This window comes from Pan troglodytes, chromosome 14, assembly GCF_028858775.2.
Source record: "Pan troglodytes isolate AG18354 chromosome 14, NHGRI_mPanTro3-v2.0_pri, whole genome shotgun sequence".
NCBI lineage: Eukaryota > Metazoa > Chordata > Mammalia > Primates > Hominidae > Pan > Pan troglodytes.
The window spans coordinates 62610284-62635871 of NC_072412.2; the positions used below are offsets into that span (position 1 = coordinate 62610284).

Here is a 25588-nt window from a genome sequence, read left to right on the forward strand (position 1 = left end):
ATGTCACACATACGCAGAGCATCCTTCCTTACCTCATTTTCTGGCATTGTCATGTGGCTTTCTGGAACCAATGTGAGCAGAAGTGACAAGGTGCTAGTTCTAAGCTGAGACTTTTAAAGGAATCTCATGTTTTTGCCCCTTCTTGCCCTTTTCACTTGTCCTCAAGGGCAACAAGTTCCAAATAAGGGCTCAAATTTCAACATCAATTTCAGAAAAAGAAGTGTGGAGCAAATTAAATAGCTGAACTTGAATTGCTCATGATTAATATAATCTGAAAATAGATGTTTTGTTTAAATCACTGAGATTTGAGACTTCTTTGTTAATGAAACAAAACTGAGTAATACCATAATATTACAATACAAGCACTGAATGTTCAGTTCTATTTAAAAGCTTGAACAACCTGAAATTATGCCCATACATTTTTGTTGTTGTTGTTGTTTTTCTCCAATATTTCAAAAGACCTTTAAGGGGTATTCATATATGGAGATAAAATAAATTATTCCTTTAGACAACAAATGCCATTTGAAAAACTGAAATAATCAAAAAATTATATCTGGTAAATTTTTTAATGGTTTATACTTGATTATAATCTGGTCTTCACTGTAGAGAATAATAAAGAGTTTAAGTTATACATTTGTTTTATCAACTTGAATATATTATTATTTATTTCACAACTGGGTTATGTTACTTTGGAGAATTTGCTTTTTTTGATATTGACTTTAGTTTTCCTCCAATTATTTATAAGATTATTTATCTTCATTATAAATTACATAATGAACACATATAAACAACATTGATACACTGCTTTTAATGTGATAGTAAGCAAAATATCATCTGTCATGTTTCCTGAAAAAGAAGTCAATTTTAAAATTAGAATCTTCTGACTATAATTTAAGAAGAAATGCAATAAATCTCTTAACACATCAATTAAAGTTTTACTCTTTTCTCATGGAGTTGAGAGTTTGTCTTCATTATGGAGTTTCTCCTATCCTTCAAAGTTGAGTCCTAGAAAAAAAAAAAAAAAAGTCTTAAGAAATACTTCCTTTTTTAAAAATTTGGCTTTTGCTTTCTGAATCACGGTATTGGCCAACTCAGCATTTTGATATTTATTGAAAGGCCTTTATAAGGCAATTATTGCCTTTGGCTTGCCTTTCATATTCATTTTACTATAACTTTATGCTTCTCCAAGATCTCATAATGTAAATCAGTGTAGTGAATATTGCTAGCATTAACATCAAACATATTTTTGTAGTATAACATTTTCACATTCTTATCAGAAACAATGCTAGTTAGTTGCATTTTAAAATCTTGTTAAACAGTTACAATCATTTAAATGCATTTATCTGAGTAAATATATCTAACAGCTTATGCCTATTCAAGCAAATATATCTCAATAAAAGTGTCTGTAATTCTATTTATTTGTACATTTATTTTATCTCTTCTGTGTTTTTGTAACGAAGCCTGTATTTCATAAAAATCACAAGACTTTGTTTTACTTACTTTCTTTCTCTTCGTTTTCTTTCTCCATGCATGCTTGCTTGCATGTAGCAGTTTCAGTAGGGAGTAGTCACTAGCAATTGATTAACTTCACATCCCAACCTCCAAGCACAGCCCATAGGATTAATAAACTTGTTTGTCTTTCAAAGAACAATGAACCTTAGACCATGCAGACTTCCTTGATGGCAACTAGAAGTCGGATCAGGCCAAAGGACGCAAACAGCTTTGATTATAAGGGCATCTCACCCCTCACATACATACCTTACTCATAAAATCCACCAAATATGTTCAAAGACAGGTAGAATTTGACAGATTTCTCTCTCCTGCCCTCTTCTTTTAGCCAAATTGAATAAAACTCTCTCTGCTCCTAGAAGCTGAGGTGACAGTTTTTGGTTTACTATGTATCAGGAACATTAACCTAAATTGGGGGATTCTACAACATTTTGAACCAAGTACATGTGTTTCCCAAAATTGTTTATTACTTCATAATTTTTCTATTCAGACAGTGATAATTGCTAAAAACTAAGGTGTCCCCAAGTGCAACATTGTTTCTAGATCATAAACACAATGTGAAGCAGAATAGTATGTGTTTTGCTCAATATTTTACCCCTAGTCCCTAGACACTGCTTAGCCTGTAGTCATTAAAGGGACATCAGTGGAAAGACAACAACAACAAAAAAAAAAAAAAAAAAAAAAAAAAAAAGAGGAAGAAGAAGAAGGAGGAAAGAAGGAAAGCAGAAATGTGAGGATGAGCCAGGTTAGATATTGGGTTGTCAGTCAATTAATACAATCATGTCTAACACTTCTAAAAACACAGAAAGAAAATTTACAAGTCTCAACATTAGGTACTATTGCTCATTTTCTCTTTGACCTGCATGAAATTAAGAACTTGTCAAAATGCTTGGGATCTTAATTCAGACACAAAGTATATAGATTTATCAAGTATATAGGAAATACCGTATAGTCTTCCATGAAATCTTCATTACCCCATCCACCTTATCCATAATGTCCTCCACCTCCCAACTCCGTGTGCGCCCTTGCATCCCCTGAATAAAGAACTTACTATCTCGGGAGGGATATTCACAGCATAGAGGATTCCTTCCAAGCAGGAAACTGAAAGTTGCATGAGGAACAATTCTCGCCACTGATACAAAAGTTGGAAGGATTGTGGGATGGGTGGAGCAGGGGTGAGGGAATTTTTTTCTTTAATATTTGTTTAAATTATGCTTTAAGTTCTGGGATACATGTGCAGAACGTGCAGGTTTGTTACATAGGTATAAAGGTGCTATGATGATTTGCTGCACCCATTAACCCATCATCTACATTAGGTATTTCTCCTAATAGTCTCCCTCCCCTAGCTCCCCAGTCTCCCACAGGCCCCAGTGTGTAATATTCCCCTCCCTGTGTCTATGTGTTCACATTGATCGACTTCCACTTATGAGTCAGCACATGTGATATTTGGTTTTCTTTTCCTCTGTTAGTTTGCTGAGATGGGAGGTTGACAAAGGGACATGGACGCCAACTAAAGGAGTTCCCGGTGGCCAAAGCTGGCGACATTCAGTAACAAAGTAATTAACTAAATAATTAATAATTAAATAGTTGAGTAAAATATTTGACAAAATAATTAGTTCAATTATTAAATAATTCATCCCCTGAAGTATTGGAGTGTAAACCAAAGCATACAATAGGTGTCCATAAGTCCATACGGATATAAATAAGTGACTAAATAAACAACCATGTGGGGGAGAATGGGAAAATCCTCCACACAAGAGAACTCCACAGAATTTCGGTAGCTATTCCCCCGCAAGGAGATAAAGCAAAACTTCCCTTTTATTTAAGTATAGGCCACAGGTAGCGACTTCCAAAAAGTACAGTAGAGAAAGAGGTGGGAAAATCACTTTATGGTGGAGAAACCTAATCAACACTGCCCCAGCCAGGTGACCAGGACTAATAGCAGCAGTGATAAGCCGGCTTGATGGTGTGTACTCTAGACAGGATGGGATGGGAATGGCGCTTTCCCGCTGCAATCTTCCTTACAAAAACATATAATTCCAGTCAGATCACAAGGAATACATCACACGAACTTCAGGAGGGGACATCCCACAATATATCTGATCAGTATTCCAAGTGTCAAGGTCATCAAAAACAAGGCAAGTGTGAGAAACCGTCGCAGCCAAGGGGAACCGTGACGAATTGTAAGGTGGTACCCTGGATGGGGTCTTGGGACAGAAAAGGTATGTGAGGTGAAAACATAGCAAAACCTCACTTCAACAACATATACAACCCAAAAAAATAATTGGCCCGGCATGGTGGCTTGCGCCTGGGGTCCCAGCTACTCGGGAGGTGGAGCGGGAAGGACGGCTTGAGCTCAGGCCTTCCAAACAAGCCTGGGCACATAGCGAAACCTCGTCTCTCCAAAAAATCCGAAAATTGTCCCGATGTGGTGGCGCTCACCTGTAGTCCAGCTACTCCGGAGGCCGAGACAGGAGAATCACCTGAACTGATTCTCCTATCTCAGCCCCCCAAGTAGCCGCAGCGAGCCGAGATGGCACCGCTGCACTCCAGCCTGGGCTACAGAGCGACAACCCGTCTCTGTAAAAAAAAAAAAAAAACAAGGATGCAAACCAACCAAATAACCCACTGCCGGATTCCCCTCCAGTGTCCTGCTGTGTTTCCCGCTGTCTTCCTCCACCCGTGTGTGCAGCCACAGCAATAAAAGCCAGTGGTGTGGGTCTCACACGCATCTCCAGCCCCGTCGCCATCTCGCTGAGCTCGACTCTTTTTACAAAAGGCCACTCGACATCCTCACTTGGCAGTTCAAAAGCCCCTTCAGGCAGATGTGCGCAAGCCAAGCTCCGCAACTTCCCATTCAGAGCAGGTTCTCGGTCCACCTCTGCCTGAATGAACGGGCGGGCTACCAAGGCCGCAGTCTCTTCCTCAAGGGCTGTCCACACTGGGTCTGGCTTTCTCTGGGAAATTTCTCTCCCACCAGGGAACTTTCTCCTCCTCTACCTCCCTCAGTCTCAGTCTAACAGCACCCTGCGCCCAACCCCGAGGGCTGCAATAGCCTTCTTGCCTCTCCTGACTTAATTCTGCGGACCCTGGGTTGGCGCTCCTTCACAGCCAGGCTGGTCGTTTCTGAAATGTTAACCCGCTGCCGGACACCGTTCCACGGTTTTCCGCTGCCTTGGAACAAGACCAGCTCCTGCGCGGACCCTGCCTCCACCTCGCACCACCTCTGGGCCTGGACTTGGCCTCCGGTCCATTCCCAGAATGTGCCGGGCTCCCTTCCAGTCCGGGCCTCAGCACACCCTCTTCACTCCCTTTCCTTTCTCCCTGCCTCTCCCAACCCGGTTCAGGTTGACTAATTTCAAATTTTATGTTCCGGATTTCAGCCCAGATATCCCCCCTTTGGATGCTTTCCTTCACCGTGCTCAGATCTAAGCTAATCGCATCTTCCTATCAGCCGCTTTCCGGGCACCACACCCCATTGTGCTGACACTCAAAGGCCATTATGCATTTTGTCCCTCGATGATTAGATTAATCAATCAACCACGGGCGTCTAGAAATGGCGGCATCTCAGAAGGGCCCCATTTGACTGGCAGGGGACTGGCCCAATGCGCCTCGCAAGCCCAGCCAGGCCCGCCCCAGCCGGCCCCCCTCTGACGACGCCTGTCCCTTACGCGACTGCCTTGCTGCCATATAAGAGGGACCGCGCTCGGCCTCCAGCAGTCGGCTTTCTGCTGGGCTCGGAGCCAGAACCTGCTGCGTGCTCCCTCCAGACTCCCTGGCTGCCGGTGGACTACCTCAGAGCTACAGCGGTGAACCTGTGGACACCTCCGACTCCTCGGGCCTCTCTTCGTCGAAGAGTCTCCTAATTTTCAGATCTCCGGAGCCAGCTGTGGGAAGATCAGGTGTGTGTCTGGGAGTCCCGGAGGGGTGGACAGATCTTGGGTGGGTGCAGCTGGGGACAGAATCCTCATTCCCCTAGAAAGGCCACGGCCATCCCCCTGCCTTGTCACCTCTGTCTTCCTAAATCCGTTCTTGCTCTCTTGTTTTTCTCCCCAGCCCCTCCCGCCGATTGCTCATGGAGGAACCAAGGCCTTCGAAGCGACTTCGCTCCATGGCCCCTAATCAAGGTACATCAAACGCCTGCCACTCTCTTTTTGATTTCGTTTGTTCCCCAGTTCTTCCCCAATTGTTTGAATTCAAACTCAATCGAGCATTCTCTGTTTCACCTTCTCCTAGCCTGCCTCAACCTGGGCTGGTTGTTGGAAGTCAGCTCCCAGGTTCCACATCCTCTGGCAAATTCCCTTCCCTCTTTCGAACTGTAATCCCATTTCCCAAATCTGAGATTTGCTGTTGTTGTCGCTGTTTCCTTCTGTTTCGTTTTGTATTACTGTTTCTCCGTAGCAGAGCGAGTCCTCACGCTACGTCTTGATCTATGATAAACCGGTACTTCCACCTTGTTCTTTCCCGGAGGAGTTGGAATTTTACGGCTGTTGCCACGTTGTTCTCCAAAACATTTCCCTTCCTACGCTGAGTGTCCTAAATCTTTTAATCTTGTCTAGTTTGACAGATGCATAACAATAAAGCATCCACTGAAAGCAAATTCTTTAACATCTTGCTGGTCTGAAACATCTTCATTCTCCCCTCCCAGATTCTTTAGTGAAACTTTGGTTGGACAGGACACTTTAGGTGGGAAATTCATTTCCCTTGAAATTTCGAAGACATTTTCTGTTATGTTCTAGACTGAACTGCTGCTTTTGAGATGTCTGATTTTTGAGACATGTGGAATCCTAGCCCTTTCCATGTGACTTTTCCTTTCTCTGTCTCCCGCTCCCTACAATCTTTTAGAATCTTCTCTTTTTCCTCAGCACTCTGAAATTTTGTGGTGAAATGTCTCAGCCACAACATACCTCTAATTCTCTTATATTTCCTCCTTCTTTCCATCATTTTAGGTTTTTGCTTTGTTCTGTGGGAGATCTTCTCAACTTCATTCTCCAATTTCCATGGAGAGTTTTGTTTCTTCTCTGACAATTTTAACTTCAAAAATCCCTCTTTTCTCTGAGTATTTATTTTTAAAAGTATCCTATAACTGCTTGATGGGTAAAATTCCTTCTATCTCTCTCTGCTCACGCTCTGCTTCTCTTTTAGCCTCAGGTGGGCCTCCTCCAGAGCCAGGCTGCTGTGTTGCGGACCCTGAAGACTCCGTGGAAGCAGATGGGCCCGCACAGCCAGCCCAACCCGCAAAACCCATCGCTTACGTGAAACCCTTCAGATGGCAGCCCCCAGCTCGCCCAGAGTCACCCCGTCCTGCAGAGAGAGGCCGGCGCCGGGGAGGAAGCCGGCGGCCAGGGCGAGGCCGTGGCAGAAGGGCTGGGCCCCGCGGGGACGCTGGCCAGAGACAGGGGGCAGAAGGCGTGATGGGACCGGACGTGCACATCCCACTGGACCACCATGGAGAGCCAGGCCACCAGGGGGAACCGGAAATCACGGAGACCGCAGCCTTCTCTCTTTCTGAAACAGGTCCTCTGCCTGGAACTGTGCAGGAAGGCCCTGGCCCCGACGTGGCGCAACCTGAGCTGGGGTTTCAGGAGCCGCCCACTGCTCCTGGGCCTCAGGCTGTTGACTGGCAACCCGCGTTGACCCTCTATCCCTGCATCGGGTTTAGGGCTCTGGGGGACTCAGCTGTTTTACAAGTCATTCAAACCCCCCACGGCACCTATGTGCAAGGGGTCCCAGTGTTCCTCACCGACATTGCATATTGACCACTATCCGCCACCCACGTTGTTCCCAGCCTCCCTTTCTTCCACCTGGACGTTCCCCCCAGCCCCACTTCTGCTCCACTCCTCCCCCGACTGGACCTGAAGCCTGAGCTTCCCCTGAACTTAGAGTACGCAACTTGCAATATGCAAGCTGCCAAACCCCCTTTGTGTACAAGGCGATTGGAATGGAACTGTCATGTACAGTGAAAGTACACGTCACGTGTTTCAGCCAAGAAAGAGCCAAACCGGACAACCGGGAGGAAGTGGGATGCAACAAGGATCCGTAAGCATGGAAATTAGGAAACTGTATTCTTAAGTCCAGAGGAGTACGATTCTGGAAAAAGGATTGATGACCTAGAATTAAAATTCCAGAAGACACTCATATAGACATGTGGGGCATGCGAAAATTCAGAAGGAGCTAGAAGTTACTAAAGTTCTTGTCTAGTGCCTGGAGACGATAGACTGGCTGAATATAAGAGCGATAAAACTCTAGACTGACACATTTTTAAGTCTCAACGTGGGTACCCTTTGGAACCACTGAATGAATTGGAATAGAAGGTACAATTTCAAACAGATTGAGGAAAAAGTGGATCAAAGGACATTTGATGAATCAGACAAAAGGTGTCGGGGTGGTGGGGGGGAGGTTAACGGAAACAAGGAGAGTGCATGACTCACTGGAACCGCTAAATGAGGAATCAGTAATTTGACGGCAGTGTCCTTGGCTTCCTCCTGGCTTTAATGGGAATATTTTAAATGTTTCACCATTAACCAAGATGTTTGCTGTAAGTTTCTCATAGATGTTTAAGTTGAGTTAGTTCCCATCTTTTCAGAGTTTGATAAATGTTGTATTATGAATTTTTGTATTTTGTATTTTATTAAGTAGCCTCTTATTGGCTGGTTTTCACTCCTTTGTAAACGTCCAAATAAAATGCAGATAACTTTTTACATCAAAGATTTTTCTCTTGTGTATTCAATCCTTCTAAATAAACCTTTCTCTTCGGACTTATTTTATACAACAGTTCTTTCACTAAACTTTCACAAATCGCAAATATAAAATGTGTTTACTAAAAGCAGAAAGGAAGGTAGAAAAATGGCTCCAGTCTCTGTTCTCCATTCATATCGCATCTCTCCCCATAGTCACACAAGTCTACACCAACAAACGTACACATTAAGAGCATCGTTTGTGGCTCGCTTTTACAAACACCTGGCGTGCCATGTGCCAGGGGTCCTGCTGAAGTGACTATAAGGTCCAGGCAGGCAACACAGGTGTGGTCAGGAGCAGAGCCTCTGTGGAGTCCGTGCGTCTCCAAACTAGGAACAGGCGACTTCGTATTGAAGCATGGCATGGATCACAATGAGCACTGTGCAGTGGGAGCTGCTTCTTGGCTTGCCAGTGGGGTCTGTCATCCATAAGCCAGAAAGCCCCCTTGCAGTCATCCCACGCACATGTGCCACTCTCTTCCTGCTGTATATCTGTCTGGAAAGAGGCACAGGTTTTACATTACGCAGGTGGCGGTCTGCTGATACGCTACTTCCAGGACATTTCTACCACCAGAATGCTTCACTAAACATGTGTACGTGGAGTAAGACAGGGTCTCATTCAGTCATCCAGGCTGGAGTGCAGTGGTGCAATCACAGCTCACTGCAGCCCGCACCTCCTCAGCTCAGGTGATCCTCCAACATCAGGTTGCCAAGTAGCTCAGACTGCAGGCAGGCACCAAGACCCCTTGGTAATTCCTCCGGGTTTATTTATTCATTCATTTATTTATTTATTTATTTTGAAACAGACTCTCACTCTTTCACCCATGCTGGAGCGCGGTGGCTTCGGCTCACTGAGAACTCCAGTCCCGGGATTGAAGCGATTCTCATGTCTCGCCCTCATAAAAATAGAAAAATTAGCCAGGCACGGTGGTGGGCCACTGTAGTCCCAGCTGCTCAGGAGGCTGAGGCGGGAGAATCCTTTGAACCCAGGAGGCGGAGGTTGCAGTGAGCCCAGATTGCGCCATTGCAGTGATCCGAGATCATGCTATTGCACTCCAGCCTGGGTGACGGGAGCAAAACTTGGTCTCAAAATGGAAAAAAGAGAGAGAGAAGTTATCCCAATAAGAAAGATAAACGTTTTGAAGAGAAACTTCACAGAAGAATCTATGGGTTTGGTCAGTGAGCACACGAAATCCCAATCAGGATGAGAATATGCAAATAAGCATGGAGCATCCTGTGGTGCCAGGGAGAAAGGAGCCGCCCAAAACCAAACAAAACCAAAAGCCACAGCGATGGGAGGTTGACAAAGGGACACGGAAACCAACTAAAGGAGCTCCCGGTGGCCAAAGCTGGCGACATTCAGTAACAAAGTAATTAACTAAATAATTAATAATTAAATAGTTGAGTAAAATATTTGACAAAATAATTAGTGCAATTATTAAATAATTCATCCCCTGAAGTATTGGAGTGTAAACCAAAGCATACAATAGGTGTCCATAAGTCCATACGGATATAAATAAGTGACTAAATAAACAACCATGTGGGGGAGAATGGGAAAATCCTCCACACAGGAGAACTCCACAGAATTTCGGTAGCTATTCCCCCGCAAGGAGATAAAGCAAAACTTCCCTTTTATTTAAGTATAGGCCACAGGTAGCGACTTCCAAAAAGTACAGTAGAGAAAGAGGTGGGAAAATCACTTTATGGTGGAGAAACCTAATCAACACTGCCCCAGCCAGGTGACCAGGACTAATAGCAGCAGTGATAAGCCGGCTTGATGGTGTGTACTCTAGACAGGATGGGATGGGAATGGCGCTTTCCCGCTGCAATCTTCCTTACAAAAACATATAATTCCAGTCAGATCACAAGGAATACATCACACGAACTTCAGGAGGGGACATCCCACAATATATCTGATCAGTATTCCAAGTGTCAAGGTCATCAAAAACAAGGCAAGTGTGAGAAACCGTCGCAGCCAAGGGGAACCGTGACGAATTGTAAGGTGGTACCCTGGATGGGGTCTTGGGACAGAAAAGGTATGTGAGGTGAAAACATAGCAAAACCTCACTTCAACAACATATACAACCCAAAAAAATAATTGGCCCGGCATGGTGGCTTGCGCCTGGGGTCCCAGCTACTCGGGAGGTGGAGCGGGAAGGACGGCTTGAGCTCAGGCCTTCCAAACAAGCCTGGGCACATAGCGAAACCTCGTCTCTCCAAAAAATCCGAAAATTGTCCCGATGTGGTGGCGCTCACCTGTAGTCCAGCTACTCCGGAGGCCGAGACAGGAGAATCACTTGAACTGATTCTCCTATCTCAGCCCCCCAAGTAGCCGCAGCGAGCCGAGATGGCACCGCTGCACTCCAGCCTGGGCTACAGAGCGACAACCCGTCTCTGTAAAAAAAAAACAACAAGGATGCAAACCAACCAAATAACCCACTGCCGGATTCCCCTCCAGTGTCCTGCTGTGTTTCCCGCTGTCTTCCTCCACCCGTGTGTGCAGCCACAGCAATAAAAGCCAGTGGTGTGGGTCTCACACGCATCTCCAGCCCCGTCGCCATCGCGCTGAGCTCGACTCTTTTTACAAAAGGCCACTCGACATCCTCACTTGGCAGTTCAAAAGCCCCTTCAGGCAGATGTGCGCAAGCCAAGCTCCGCAACTTCCCATTCAGAGCAGGTTCTCGGTCCACCTCTGCCTGAATGAACGGGCGGGCTACCAAGGCCGCAGTCTCTTCCTCAAGGGCTGTCCACACTGGGTCTGGCTTTCTCTGGGAAATTTCTCTCCCACCAGGGAACTTTCTCCTCCTCTACCTCCCTCAGTCTCAGTCTAACAGCACCCTGCGCCCAACCCCGAGGGCTGCAATAGCCTTCTTGCCTCTCCTGACTTAATTCTGCGGACCCTGGGTTGGCGCTCCTTCACAGCCAGGCTGGTCGTTTCTGAAATGTTAACCCGCTGCCGGACACCGTTCCACGGTTTTCCGCTGCCTTGGAACAAGACCAGCTCCTGCGCGGACCCTGCCTCCACCTCGCACCACCTCTGGGCCTGGACTTGGCCTCCGGTCCATTCCCAGAATGTGCCGGGCTCCCTTCCAGTCCGGGCCTCAGCACACCCTCTTCACTCCCTTTCCTTTCTCCCTGCCTCTCCCAACCCGGTTCAGGTTGACTAATTTCAAATTTTATGTTCCGGATTTCAGCCCAGATATCCCCCCTTTGGATGCTTTCCTTCACCGTGCTCAGATCTAAGCTAATCGCATCTTCCTATCAGCCGCTTTCCGGGCACCACACCCCATTGTGCTGACACTCAAAGGCCATTATGCATTTTGTCCCTCGATGATTAGATTAATCAATCAACCACGGGCGTCTAGAAATGGCGGCATCTCAGAAGGGCCCCATTTGACTGGCAGGGGACTGGCCCAATGCGCCTCGCAAGCCCAGCCAGGCCCGCCCCAGCCGGCCCCCCTCTGACGACGCCTGTCCCTTACGCCACTGCCTTGCTGCCATATAAGAGGGACCGCGCTCGGCCTCCAGCAGTCGGCTTTCTGCTGGGCTCGGAGCCAGAACCTGCTGCGTGCTCCCTCCAGACTCCCTGGCTGCGGGTGGACTACCTCAGAGCTACAGCGGTGAACCTGTGGACACCTCCGACTCCTCGGGCCTCTCTTCGTCGAAGAGTCTCCTAATTTTCAGATCTCCGGAGCCAGCTGTGAGAAGATCAGGTGTGTGTCTGGGAGTCCCGGAGGGGTGGACAGATCTTGGGTGGGTGCAGCTGGGGACAGAATCCTCATTCCCCTAGAAAGGCCACGGCCATCCCCCTGCCTTGTCACCTCTGTCTTCCTAAATCCGTTCTTGCTCTCTTGTTTTTCTCCCCAGCCCCTCCCGCCGATTGCTCATGGAGGAACCAAGGCCTTCGAAGCGACTTCGCTCCATGGCCCCTAATCAAGGTACATCAAACGCCTGCCACTCTCTTTTTGATTTCGTTTGTTCCCCAGTTCTTCCCCAATTGTTTGAATTCAAACTCAATCGAGCATTCTCTGTTTCACCTTCTCCTAGCCTGCCTCAACCTGGGCTGGTTGTTGGAAGTCAGCTCCCAGGTTCCACATCCTCTGGCAAATTCCCTTCCCTCTTTCGAACTGTAATCCCATTTCCCAAATCTGAGATTTGCTGTTGTTGTCGCTGTTTCCTTCTGTTTCGTTTTGTATTACTGTTTCTCCGTAGCAGAGCGAGTCCTCACGCTACGTCTTGATCTATGATAAACCGGTACTTCCACCTTGTTCTTTCCCGGAGGAGTTGGAATTTTACGGCTGTTGCCACGTTGTTCTCCAAAACATTTCCCTTCCTACGCTGAGTGTCCTAAATCTTTTAATCTTGTCTAGTTTGACAGATGCATAACAATAAAGCATCCACTGAAAGCAAATTCTTTAACATCTTGCTGGTCTGAAACATCTTCATTCTCCCCTCCCAGATTCTTTAGTGAAACTTTGGTTGGACAGGACACTTTAGGTGGGAAATTCATTTCCCTTGAAATTTCGAAGACATTTTCTGTTATGTTCTAGACTGAACTGCTGCTTTTGAGATGTCTGATTTTTGAGACATGTGGAATCCTAGCCCTTTCCATGTGACTTTTCCTTTCTCTGTCTCCCGCTCCCTACAATCTTTTAGAATCTTCTCTTTTTCCTCAGCACTCTGAAATTTTGTGGTGAAATGTCTCAGCCACAACATACCTCTAATTCTCTTATATTTCCTCCTTCTTTCCATCATTTTAGGTTTTTGCTTTGTTCTGTGGGAGATCTTCTCAACTTCATTCTCCAATTTCCATGGAGAGTTTTGTTTCTTCTCTGACAATTTTAACTTCAAAAATCCCTCTTTTCTCTGAGTATTTATTTTTAAAAGTATCCTATAACTGCTTGATGGGTAAAATTCCTTCTATCTCTCTCTGCTCACGCTCTGCTTCTCTTTTAGCCTCAGGTGGGCCTCCTCCAGAGCCAGGCTGCTGTGTTGCGGACCCTGAAGACTCCGTGGAAGCAGATGGGCCCGCACAGCCAGCCCAACCCGCAAAACCCATCGCTTACGTGAAACCCTTCAGATGGCAGCCCCCAGCTCGCCCAGAGTCACCCCGTCCTGCAGAGAGAGGCCGGCGCCGGGGAGGAAGCCGGCGGCCAGGGCGAGGCCGTGGCAGAAGGGCTGGGCCCCGCGGGGACGCTGGCCAGAGACAGGGGGCAGAAGGCGTGATGGGACCGGACGTGCACATCCCACTGGACCACCATGGAGAGCCAGGCCACCAGGGGGAACCGGAAATCACGGAGACCGCAGCCTTCTCTCTTTCTGAAACAGGTCCTCTGCCTGGAACTGTGCAGGAAGGCCCTGGCCCCGACGTGGCGCAACCTGAGCTGGGGTTTCAGGAGCCGCCCACTGCTCCTGGGCCTCAGGCTGTTGACTGGCAACCCGCGTTGACCCTCTATCCCTGCATCGGGTTTAGGGCTCTGGGTGACTCAGCTGTTTTACAAGTCATTCAAACCCCCCACGGCACCTATGTGCAAGGGGTCCCAGTGTTCCTCACCGACATTGCATATTGACCACTATCCGCCACCCACGTTGTTCCCAGCCTCCCTTTCTTCCACCTGGACGTTCCCCCCAGCCCCACTTCTGCTCCACTCCTCCCCGGACTGGACCTGAAGCCTGAGCTTCCCCTGAACTTAGAGTACGCAACTTGCAATATGCAAGCTGCCAAACCCCCTTTGTGTACAAGGCGATTGGAATGGAACTGTCATGTACAGTGAAAGTACACGTCACGTGTTTCAGCCAAGAAAGAGCCAAACCGGACAACCGGGAGGAAGTGGGATGCAACAAGGATCCGTAAGCATGGAAATTAGGAAACTGTATTCTTAAGTCCAGAGGAGTACGATTCTGGAAAAAGGATTGATGACCTAGAATTAAAATTCCAGAAGACACTCATATAGACATGTGGGGCATGCGAAAATTCAGAAGGAGCTAGAAGTTACTAAAGTTCTTGTCTAGTGCCTGGAGACGATAGACTGGCTGAATATAAGAGCGATAAAACTCTAGACTGACACATTTTTAAGTCTCAACGTGGGTACCCTTTGGGAACCACTAAATGAATTGGAATAGAAGGTACAATTTCAAACAGATTGAGGAAAAAGTGGATCAAAGGACATTTGATGAATCAGACAAAAGGTGTCGGGGTGGGGGGGGGGAGGTTAACGGAAACAAGGAGAGTGCATGACTCACTGGAACCGCTAAATGAGGAATCAGTAATTTGACGGCAGTGTCCTTGGCTTCCTCCTGGCTTTAATGGGAATATTATAAATGTTTCACCATTAACCAAGATGTTTGCTGTAAGTTTCTCATAGATGTTTAAGTTGAGTTAGTTCCCATCTTTTCAGAGTTTGATAAATGTTGTATTATGAATTTTTGTATTTTGTATTTTATTAAGTAGCCTCTTATTGGCTGGTTTTCACTCCTTTGTAAACGTCCAAATAAAATGCAGATAACTTTTTACATCAAAGATTTTTCTCTTGTGTATTCAATCCTTCTAAATAAACCTTTCTCTTCGGACTTATTTTATACAACAGTTCTTTCACTAAACTTTCACAAATCGCAAATATAAAATGTGTTTACTAAAAGCAGAAAGGAAGGTAGAAAAATGGCTCCAGTCTCTGTTCTCCATTCATATCGCATCTCTCCCCATAGTCACACAAGTCTACACCAACAAACGTACACATTAAGAGCATCGTTTGTGGCTCGCTTTTACAAACACCTGGCGTGCCATGTGCCAGGGGTCCTGCTGAAGTGACTATAAGGTCCAGGCAGGCAACACAGGTGTGGTCAGGAGCAGAGCCTCTGTGGAGTCCGTGCGTCTCCAAACTAGGAACAGGCGACTTCGTATTGAAGCATGGCATGGATCACAATGAGCACTGTGCAGTGGGAGCTGCTTCTTGGCTTGCCATTGGGGTCTGTCATCCATAAGCCAGAAAGCCCCCTTGCAGTCATCCCACGCACATGTGCCACTCTCTTCCTGCTGTATATCTGTCTGGAAAGAGGCACAGGTTTTACATTCCGCAGGTGGCGGTCTGCTGATACGCTACTTCCAGGACACTTCTACCACCAGAATGCTTCACTAAACATGTGTACGTGGAGTAAGACAGGGTCTCATTCAGTCATCCAGGCTGGAGTGCAGTGGTGCAATCACAGCTCACTGCAGCCCGCACCTCCTCAGCTCAGGTGATCCTCCAACATCAGGTTGCCAAGTAGCTCAGACTGCAGGCAGGCACCAAGACCCCTTGGTAATTCCTCCGGGTTTATTTATTCATTTATTTATTTATTTATTTATTTTGAAACAGACTCTCACTCTTTCACCCACGCTGGAGCGCGGTGGCTTCGGCTCACTGAGAACTCCATCCCCGGGATGGAAGCGATTCTCATGTCTCGCCCTCATAAAAATAGAAAAATTAGCCAGGCATGGTGGTGGGCCACTGTAGTCCCAGCTGCTCAGGAGGCTGAGGCGGGAGAATCCTTTGAACCCAGGAGGTGGAGGTTGCAGTGAGCCCAGATTGCGCCATTGCAGTGATCCGAGATCATGCTATTGCACTCTAGCCTGGGTGACGGGAGCAAAACTTTGTCTCAAAATGGAAAAGAGAGAGAGAGAAGTTATCCCAATAAGAAAGATAAACGTTTTGAAGAGAAACTTCACAGAAGAATCTATGGGTTTGGTCAGTGAGCGCACGAAATCCCAATAAGGATGAGAATATGCAAATAAGCATGGAGCATCCTGTGGTGCCAGGGAGAAAGGAGCCGCCCAAAACCAAACAAAACCAAAAGCCACAGCGATGGGAGGTTGACAAAGGGACACGGAAGCCAACTAAAGGAGCTCCCGGTGGCCAAAGCTGGCGACATTCAGTAACAAAGTAATTAACTAAATAATTAATAATTAAATAGTTGAGTAAAATATCTGACAAAATAATTAGTTCAATTATTAAATAATTCATCCCCTGAAGTACTGGAGTGTAAACCAAAGCATACAATAGGTGTCCATAAGTCCATACGGATATAAATAAGTGACTAAATAAACAACCATGTGGGGGAGAATGGGAAAATCCTCCACACAGGAGAACTCCACAGAATTTCGGTAGCTATTCCCCTGCACGGAGATAAAGCAAAACTTCCCTTTTATTTAAGTATAGGCCACAGGTAGCGACTTCCAAAAAGTACAGTAGAGAAAGAGGTGGGAAAATCACTTTATGGTGGAGAAACCTAATCAACACTGCCCCAGCCAGGTGACCAGGACTAATAGCAGCAGTGATAAGCCGGCTTGATGGTGTGTACTCTAGACAGGATGGGATGGGAATGGCGCTTTCCCGCTGCAATCTTCCTTACAAAAACATATAATTCCAGTCAGATCACAAGGAATACATCACACGAACTTCAGGAGGGGACATCCCACAATATATGTGATCAGTATTCCAAGTGTCAAGTTCATCAAAAACAAGGCAAGTGTGAGAAACCGTCGCAGCCAAGGGGAACCGTGACGAATTGTAAGGTGGTACCCTGGATGGGGTCTTGGGACAGAAAAGGTATGTGAGGTGAAAACATAGCAAAACCTCACTTCAACAACATATACAACCCAAAAAAATAATTGGCCCGGCATGGTGGCTTGCGCCTGGGGTCCCAGCTACTCGGGAGGTGGAGCGGGAAGGACGGCTTGAGCTCAGGTCTTCCAAACAAGCCTGGGCACATAGCGAAACCTCGTCTCTCCAAAAAATCCGAAAATTGTCCCGATGTGGTGGCGCTCACCTGTAGTCCAGCTACTCCGGAGGCCGAGACAGGAGAATCACCTGAACTGATTCTCCTATCTCAGCCCCCCAAGTAGCCGCAGCGAGCCGAGATGGCACCGCTGCACTCCAGCCTGGGCTACAGAGCGACAACCCGTCTCTGTAAAAAAAAAAAAAAAAACAAGGATGCAAACCAACCAAATAACCCACTGCCGGATTCCCCTCCAGTGTCCTGCTGTGTTTCCCGCTGTCTTCCTCCACCCGTGTGTGCAGCCACAGCAATAAAAGCCAGTGGTGTGGGTCTCACACGCATCTCCAGCCCCGTCGCCATCGCGCTGAGCTCGACTCTTTTTACAAAAGGCCACTCGACATCCTCACTTGGCAGTTCAAAAGCCCCTTCAGGCAGATGTGCGCAAGCCAAGCTCCGCAACTTCCCATTCAGAGCAGGTTCTCGGTCCACCTCTGCCTGAATGAACGGGCGGGCTACCAAGGCCGCAGTCTCTTCCTCAAGGGCTGTCCACACTGGGTCTGGCTTTCTCTGGGAAATTTCTCTCCCACCAGGGAACTTTCTCCTCCTCTACCTCCCTCAGTCTCAGTCTAACAGCACCCTGCGCCCAACCCCGAGGGCTGCAATAGCCTTCTTGCCTCTCCTGACTTAATTCTGCGGACCCTGGGTTGGCGCTCCTTCACAGCCAGGCTGGTCGTTTCTGAAATGTTAACCCGCTGCCGGACACCGTTCCACGGTTTTCCGCTGCCTTGGAACAAGACCAGCTCCTGCGCGGACCCTGCCTCCACCTCGCACCACCTCTGGGCCTGGACTTGGCCTCCGGTCCATTCCCAGAATGTGCCGGGCTCCCTTCCAGTCCGGGCCTCAGCACACCCTCTTCACTCCCTTTCCTTTCTCCCTGCCTCTCCCAACCCGGTTCAGGTTGACTAATTTCAAATTTTATGTTCCGGATTTCAGCCCAGATATCCCCCCTTTGGATGCTTTCCTTCACCGTGCTCAGATCTAAGCTAATCGCATCTTCCTATCAGCCGCTTTCCGGGCACCACACCCCATTGTGCTGACACTCAAAGGCCATTATGCATTTTGTCCCTCGATGATTAGATTAATCAATCAACCACGGGCGTCTAGAAATGGCGGCATCTCAGAAGGGCCCCATTTGACTGGCAGGGGACTGGCCCAATGCGCCTCGCAAGCCCAGCCAGGCCCGCCCCAGCCGGCCCCCCTCTGACGACGCCTGTCCCTTACGCCACTGCCTTGCTGCCATATAAGAGGGACCGCGCTCGGCCTCCAGCAGTCGGCTTTCTGCTGGGCTCGGAGCCAGAACCTGCTGCGTGCTCCCTCCAGACTCCCTGGCTGCGGGTGGACTACCTCAGAGCTACAGCGGTGAACCTGTGGACACCTCCGACTCCTCGGGCCTCTCTTCGTCGAAGAGTCTCCTAATTTTCAGATCTCCGGAGCCAGCTGTGAGAAGATCAGGTGTGTGTCTGGGAGTCCCGGAGGGGTGGACAGATCTTGGGTGGGTGCAGCTGGGGACAGAATCCTCATTCCCCTAGAAAGGCCACGGCCATCCCCCTGCCTTGTCACCTCTGTCTTCCTAAATCCGTTCTTGCTCTCTTGTTTTTCTCCCCAGCCCCTCCCGCCGATTGCTCATGGAGGAACCAAGGCCTTCGAAGCGACTTCGCTCCATGGCCCCTAATCAAGGTACATCAAACGCCTGCCACTCTCTTTTTGATTTCGTTTGTTCCCCAGTTCTTCCCCAATTGTTTGAATTCAAACTCAATCGAGCATTCTCTGTTTCACCTTCTCCTAGCCTGCCTCAACCTGGGCTGGTTGTTGGAAGTCAGCTCCCAGGTTCCACATCCTCTGGCAAATTCCCTTCCCTCTTTCGAACTGTAATCCCATTTCCCAAATCTGAGATTTGCTGTTGTTGTCGCTGTTTCCTTCTGTTTCGTTTTGTATTACTGTTTCTCCGTAGCAGAGCGAGTCCTCACGCTACGTCTTGATCTATGATAAACCGGTACTTCCACCTTGTTCTTTCCCGGAGGAGTTGGAATTTTACGGCTGTTGCCACGTTGTTCTCCAAAACATTTCCCTTCCTACGCTGAGTGTCCTAAATCTTTTAATCTTGTCTAGTTTGACAGATGCATAACAATAAAGCATCCACTGAAAGCAAATTCTTTAACATCTTGCTGGTCTGAAACATCTTCCTTCTCCCCTCCCAGATTCTTTAGTGAAACTTTGGTTGGACAGGACACTTTAGGTGGGAAATTCATTTCCCTTGAAATTTCGAAGACATTTTCTGTTATGTTCTAGACTGAACTGCTGCTTTTGAGATGTCTGATTTTTGAGACATGTGGAATCCTAGCCCTTTCCATGTGACTTTTCCTTTCTCTGTCTCCCGCTCCCTACAATCTTTTAGAATCTTCTCTTTTTCCTCAGCACTCTGAAATTTTGTGGTGAAATGTCTCAGCCACAACATACCTCTAATTCTCTTATATTTCCTCCTTCTTTCCATCATTTTAGGTTTTTGCTTTGTTCTGTGGGAGATCTTCTCAACTTCATTCTCCAATTTCCATGGAGAGTTTTGTTTCTTCTCTGACAATTTTAACTTCAAAAATCCCTCTTTTCTCTGAGTATTTATTTTTAAAAGTATCCTATAACTGCTTGATGGGTAAAATTCCTTCTATCTCTCTCTGCTCACGCTCTGCTTCTCTTTTAGCCTCAGGTGGGCCTCCTCCAGAGCCAGGCTGCTGTGTTGCGGACCCTGAAGACTCCGTGGAAGCAGATGGGCCCGCACAGCCAGCCCAACCCGCAAAACCCATCGCTTACGTGAAACCCTTCAGATGGCAGCCCCCAGCTCGCCCAGAGTCACCCCGTCCTGCAGAGAGAGGCCGGCGCCGGGGAGGAAGCCGGCGGCCAGGGCGAGGCCGTGGCAGAAGGGCTGGGCCCCGCGGGGACGCTGGCCAGAGACAGGGGGCAGAAGGCGTGATGGGACCGGACGTGCACATCCCACTGGACCACCATGGAGAGCCAGGCCACCAGGGGGAACCGGAAATCACGGAGACCGCAGCCTTCTCTCTTTCTGAAACAGGTCCTCTGCCTGGAACTGTGCAGGAAGGCCCTGGCCCCGACGTGGCGCAACCTGAGCTGGGGTTTCAGGAGCCGCCCACTGCTCCTGGGCCTCAGGCTGTTGACTGGCAACCCGCGTTGACCCTCTATCCCTGCATCGGGTTTAGGGCTCTGGGTGACTCAGCTGTTTTACAAGTCATTCAAACCCCCCACGGCACCTATGTGCAAGGGGTCCCAGTGTTCCTCACCGACATTGCATATTGACCACTATCCGCCACCCACGTTGTTCCCAGCCTCCCTTTCTTCCACCTGGACGTTCCCCCCAGCCCCACTTCTGCTCCACTCCTCCCCGGACTGGACCTGAAGCCTGAGCTTCCCCTGAACTTAGAGTACGCAACTTGCAATATGCAAGCTGCCAAACCCCCTTTGTGTACAAGGCGATTGGAATGGAACTGTCATGTACAGTGAAAGTACACGTCACGTGTTTCAGCCAAGAAAGAGCCAAACCGGACAACCGGGAGGAAGTGGGATGCAACAAGGATCCGTAAGCATGGAAATTAGGAAACTGTATTCTTAAGTCCAGAGGAGTACGATTCTGGAAAAAGGATTGATGACCTAGAATTAAAATTCCAGAAGACACTCATATAGACATGTGGGGCATGCGAAAATTCAGAAGGAGCTAGAAGTTACTAAAGTTCTTGTCTAGTGCCTGGAGACGATAGACTGGCTGAATATAAGAGCGATAAAACTCTAGACTGACACATTTTTAAGTCTCAACGTGGGTACCCTTTGGGAACCACTAAATGAATTGGAATAGAAGGTACAATTTCAAACAGATTGAGGAAAAAGTGGATCAAAGGACATTTGATGAATCAGACAAAAGGTGTCGGGGTGGGGGGGGGGAGGTTAACGGAAACAAGGAGAGTGCATGACTCACTGGAACCGCTAAATGAGGAATCAGTAATTTGACGGCAGTGTCCTTGGCTTCCTCCTGGCTTTAATGGGAATATTATAAATGTTTCACCATTAACCAAGATGTTTGCTGTAAGTTTCTCATAGATGTTTAAGTTGAGTTAGTTCCCATCTTTTCAGAGTTTGATAAATGTTGTATTATGAATTTTTGTATTTTGTATTTTATTAAGTAGCCTCTTATTGGCTGGTTTTCACTCCTTTGTAAACGTCCAAATAAAATGCAGATAACTTTTTACATCAAAGATTTTTCTCTTGTGTATTCAATCCTTCTAAATAAACCTTTCTCTTCGGACTTATTTTATACAACAGTTCTTTCACTAAACTTTCACAAATCGCAAATATAAAATGTGTTTACTAAAAGCAGAAAGGAAGGTAGAAAAATGGCTCCAGTCTCTGTTCTCCATTCATATCGCATCTCTCCCCATAGTCACACAAGTCTACACCAACAAACGTACACATTAAGAGCATCGTTTGTGGCTCGCTTTTACAAACACCTGGCGTGCCATGTGCCAGGGGTCCTGCTGAAGTGACTATAAGGTCCAGGCAGGCAACACAGGTGTGGTCAGGAGCAGAGCCTCTGTGGAGTCCGTGCGTCTCCAAACTAGGAACAGGCGACTTCGTATTGAAGCATGGCATGGATCACAATGAGCACTGTGCAGTGGGAGCTGCTTCTTGGCTTGCCATTGGGGTCTGTCATCCATAAGCCAGAAAGCCCCCTTGCAGTCATCCCACGCACATGTGCCACTCTCTTCCTGCTGTATATCTGTCTGGAAAGAGGCACAGGTTTTACATTCCGCAGGTGGCGGTCTGCTGATACGCTACTTCCAGGACACTTCTACCACCAGAATGCTTCACTAAACATGTGTACGTGGAGTAAGACAGGGTCTCATTCAGTCATCCAGGCTGGAGTGCAGTGGTGCAATCACAGCTCACTGCAGCCTGCACCTCCTCAGCTCAGGTGATCCTCCAACATCAGGTTGCCAAGTAGCTCAGACTGCAGGCAGGCACCAAGACCCCTTGGTAATTCCTCCGGGTTTATTTATTCATTTATTTATTTATTTATTTATTTTGAAACAGACTCTCACTCTTTCACCCACGCTGGAGCGCGGTGGCTTCGGCTCACTGAGAACTCCATCCCCGGGATGGAAGCGATTCTCATGTCTCGCCCTCATAAAAATAGAAAAATTAGCCAGGCATGGTGGTGGGCCACTGTAGTCCCAGCTGCTCAGGAGGCTGAGGCGGGAGAATCCTTTGAACCCAGGAGGTGGAGGTTGCAGTGAGCCCAGATTGCGCCATTGCAGTGATCCGAGATCATGCTATTGCACTCTAGCCTGGGTGACGGGAGCAAAACTTTGTCTCAAAATGGAAAAGAGAGAGAGAGAAGTTATCCCAATAAGAAAGATAAACGTTTTGAAGAGAAACTTCACAGAAGAATCTATGGGTTTGGTCAGTGAGCGCACGAAATCCCAATAAGGATGAGAATATGCAAATAAGCATGGAGCATCCTGTGGTGCCAGGGAGAAAGGAGCCGCCCAAAACCAAACAAAACCAAAAGCCACAGCGATGGGAGGTTGACAAAGGGACACGGAAGCCAACTAAAGGAGCTCCCGGTGGCCAAAGCTGGCGACATTCAGTAACAAAGTAATTAACTAAATAATTAATAATTAAATAGTTGAGTAAAATATCTGACAAAATAATTAGTTCAATTATTAAATAATTCATCCCCTGAAGTACTGGAGTGTAAACCAAAGCATACAATAGGTGTCCATAAGTCCATACGGATATAAATAAGTGACTAAATAAACAACCATGTGGGGGAGAATGGGAAAATCCTCCACACAGGAGAACTCCACAGAATTTCGGTAGCTATTCCCCTGCACGGAGATAAAGCAAAACTTCCCTTTTATTTAAGTATAGGCCACAGGTAGCGACTTCCAAAAAGTACAGTAGAGAAAGAGGTGGGAAAATCACTTTATGGTGGAGAAACCTAATCAACACTGCCCCAGCCAGGTGACCAGGACTAATAGCAGCAGTGATAAGCCGGCTTGATGGTGTGTACTCTAGACAGGATGGGATGGGAATGGCGCTTTCCCGCTGCAATCTTCCTTACAAAAACATATAATGCCAGTCAGATCACAAGGAATACATCACACGAACTTCAGGAGGGGACATCCCACAATATATGTGATCAGTATTCCAAGTGTCAAGTTCATCAAAAACAAGGCAAGTGTGAGAAACCGTCGCAGCCAAGGGGAACCGTGACGAATTGTAAGGTGGTACCCTGGATGGGGTCTTGGGACAGAAAAGGTATGTGAGGTGAAAACATAGCAAAACCTCACTTCAACAACATATACAACCCAAAAAAATAATTGGCCCGGCATGGTGGCTTGCGCCTGGGGTCCCAGCTACTCGGGAGGTGGAGCGGGAAGGACGGCTTGAGCTCAGGTCTTCCAAACAAGCCTGGGCACATAGCGAAACCTCGTCTCTCCAAAAAATCCGAAAATTGTCCCGATGTGGTGGCGCTCACCTGTAGTCCAGCTACTCCGGAGGCCGAGACAGGAGAATCACCTGAACTGATTCTCCTATCTCAGCCCCCCAAGTAGCCGCAGCGAGCCGAGATGGCACCGCTGCACTCCAGCCTGGGCTACAGAGCGACAACCCGTCTCTGTAAAAAAAAAAAAAAAAACAAGGATGCAAACCAACCAAATAACCCACTGCCGGATTCCCCTCCAGTGTCCTGCTGTGTTTCCCGCTGTCTTCCTCCACCCGTGTGTGCAGCCACAGCAATAAAAGCCAGTGGTGTGGGTCTCACACGCATCTCCAGCCCCGTCGCCATCGCGCTGAGCTCGACTCTTTTTACAAAAGGCCACTCGACATCCTCACTTGGCAGTTCAAAAGCCCCTTCAGGCAGATGTGCGCAAGCCAAGCTCCGCAACTTCCCATTCAGAGCAGGTTCTCGGTCCACCTCTGCCTGAATGAACGGGCGGGCTACCAAGGCCGCAGTCTCTTCCTCAAGGGCTGTCCACACTGGGTCTGGCTTTCTCTGGGAAATTTCTCTCCCACCAGGGAACTTTCTCCTCCTCTACCTCCCTCAGTCTCAGTCTAACAGCACCCTGCGCCCAACCCCGAGGGCTGCAATAGCCTTCTTGCCTCTCCTGACTTAATTCTGCGGACCCTGGGTTGGCGCTCCTTCACAGCCAGGCTGGTCGTTTCTGAAATGTTAACCCGCTGCCGGACACCGTTCCACGGTTTTCCGCTGCCTTGGAACAAGACCAGCTCCTGCGCGGACCCTGCCTCCACCTCGCACCACCTCTGGGCCTGGACTTGGCCTCCGGTCCATTCCCAGAATGTGCCGGGCTCCCTTCCAGTCCGGGCCTCAGCACACCCTCTTCACTCCCTTTCCTTTCTCCCTGCCTCTCCCAACCCGGTTCAGGTTGACTAATTTCAAATTTTATGTTCCGGATTTCAGCCCAGATATCCCCCCTTTGGATGCTTTCCTTCACCGTGCTCAGATCTAAGCTAATCGCATCTTCCTATCAGCCGCTTTCCGGGCACCACACCCCATTGTGCTGACACTCAAAGGCCATTATGCATTTTGTCCCTCGATGATTAGATTAATCAATCAACCACGGGCGTCTAGAAATGGCGGCATCTCAGAAGGGCCCCATTTGACTGGCAGGGGACTGGCCCAATGCGCCTCGCAAGCCCAGCCAGGCCCGCCCCAGCCGGCCCCCCTCTGACGACGCCTGTCCCTTACGCGACTGCCTTGCTGCCATATAAGAGGGACCGCGCTCGGCCTCCAGCAGTCGGCTTTCTGCTGGGCTCGGAGCCAGAACCTGCTGCGTGCTCCCTCCAGACTCCCTGGCTGCGGGTGGGCTACCTCAGAGCTACAGCGGTGAACCTGTGGACACCTCCGACTCCTCGGGCCTCTCTTCGTCGAAGAGTCTCCTAATTTTCAGATCTCCGGAGCCAGCTGTGGGAAGATCAGGTGTGTGTCTGGGAGTCCCGGAGGGGTGGACAGATCTTGGGTGGGTGCAGCTGGGGACAGAATCCTCATTCCCCTAGAAAGGCCACGGCCATCCCCCTGCCTTGTCACCTCTGTCTTCCTAAATCCGTTCTTGCTCTCTTGTTTTTCTCCCCAGCCCCTCCCGCCGATTGCTCATGGAGGAACCAAGGCCTTCGAAGCGACTTCGCTCCATGGCCCCTAATCAAGGTACATCAAACGCCTGCCACTCTCTTTTTGATTTCGTTTGTTCCCCAGTTCTTCCCCAATTGTTTGAATTCAAACTCAATCGAGCATTCTCTGTTTCACCTTCTCCTAGCCTGCCTCAACCTGGGCTGGTTGTTGGAAGTCAGCTCCCAGGTTCCACATCCTCTGGCAAATTCCCTTCCCTCTTTCGAACTGTAATCCCATTTCCCAAATCTGAGATTTGCTGTTGTTGTCGCTGTTTCCTTCTGTTTCGTTTTGTATTACTGTTTCTCCGTAGCAGAGCGAGTCCTCACGCTACGTC

The 25588-nt window shown here is 48.1% G+C and overlaps 3 protein-coding genes across 3 annotated transcripts; all 3 read left to right on the forward strand.

The window, feature by feature from the left end:
• Positions 1-5584: 5584 nt before the first annotated feature.
• On the forward strand, positions 5585-7268 carry LOC129136746 (proline-rich protein 20E). The gene is made up of 2 exons (XM_054665021.2): positions 5585-5636; positions 6655-7268. The coding sequence occupies exons 1-2, from the start codon at positions 5585-5587 to the stop codon at positions 7266-7268; spliced, it is 666 nt and encodes a 221-aa protein (XP_054520996.1).
• A 4851-nt stretch (positions 7269-12119) lies between these two features.
• Positions 12120-14763, forward strand: LOC129136747 (proline-rich protein 20E). Its single transcript, XM_054665022.2, has 2 exons — positions 12120-12184; positions 13203-14763. The coding sequence occupies exons 1-2, from the start codon at positions 12133-12135 to the stop codon at positions 13814-13816; spliced, it is 666 nt and encodes a 221-aa protein (XP_054520997.1). The 5' UTR covers positions 12120-12132; the 3' UTR covers positions 13817-14763.
• Positions 14764-18672: 3909 nt separating this feature from the next.
• Positions 18673-21316, forward strand: LOC129136750 (proline-rich protein 20E). The gene is made up of 2 exons (XM_054665025.2): positions 18673-18737; positions 19756-21316. Exons 1-2 carry the CDS (start codon positions 18686-18688, stop codon positions 20367-20369), a joined length of 666 nt encoding a protein of 221 aa, XP_054521000.1. The 5' UTR covers positions 18673-18685; the 3' UTR covers positions 20370-21316.
• Positions 21317-25588: the final 4272 nt, after the last annotated feature.

Excerpts from the sequence above, each read along its gene's own strand:
- LOC129136750 (XM_054665025.2), top strand. The coding sequence starts at position 18,686 with ATGGAGGAACCAAGGCCTTCGAAGCGACTTCGCTCCATGGCCCCTAAT. Across the intron at positions 18,738-19,755 it reads CTCCATGGCCCCTAATCAAG|CCTCAGGTGGGCCTCCTCCA; the intron begins GTACATCAAACG and ends CTTCTCTTTTAG.
- LOC129136747 (XM_054665022.2), top strand. The coding sequence starts at position 12,133 with ATGGAGGAACCAAGGCCTTCGAAGCGACTTCGCTCCATGGCCCCTAAT. Across the intron at positions 12,185-13,202 it reads CTCCATGGCCCCTAATCAAG|CCTCAGGTGGGCCTCCTCCA; the intron begins GTACATCAAACG and ends CTTCTCTTTTAG.
- LOC129136746 (XM_054665021.2), top strand. The coding sequence starts at position 5,585 with ATGGAGGAACCAAGGCCTTCGAAGCGACTTCGCTCCATGGCCCCTAAT. Across the intron at positions 5,637-6,654 it reads CTCCATGGCCCCTAATCAAG|CCTCAGGTGGGCCTCCTCCA; the intron begins GTACATCAAACG and ends CTTCTCTTTTAG.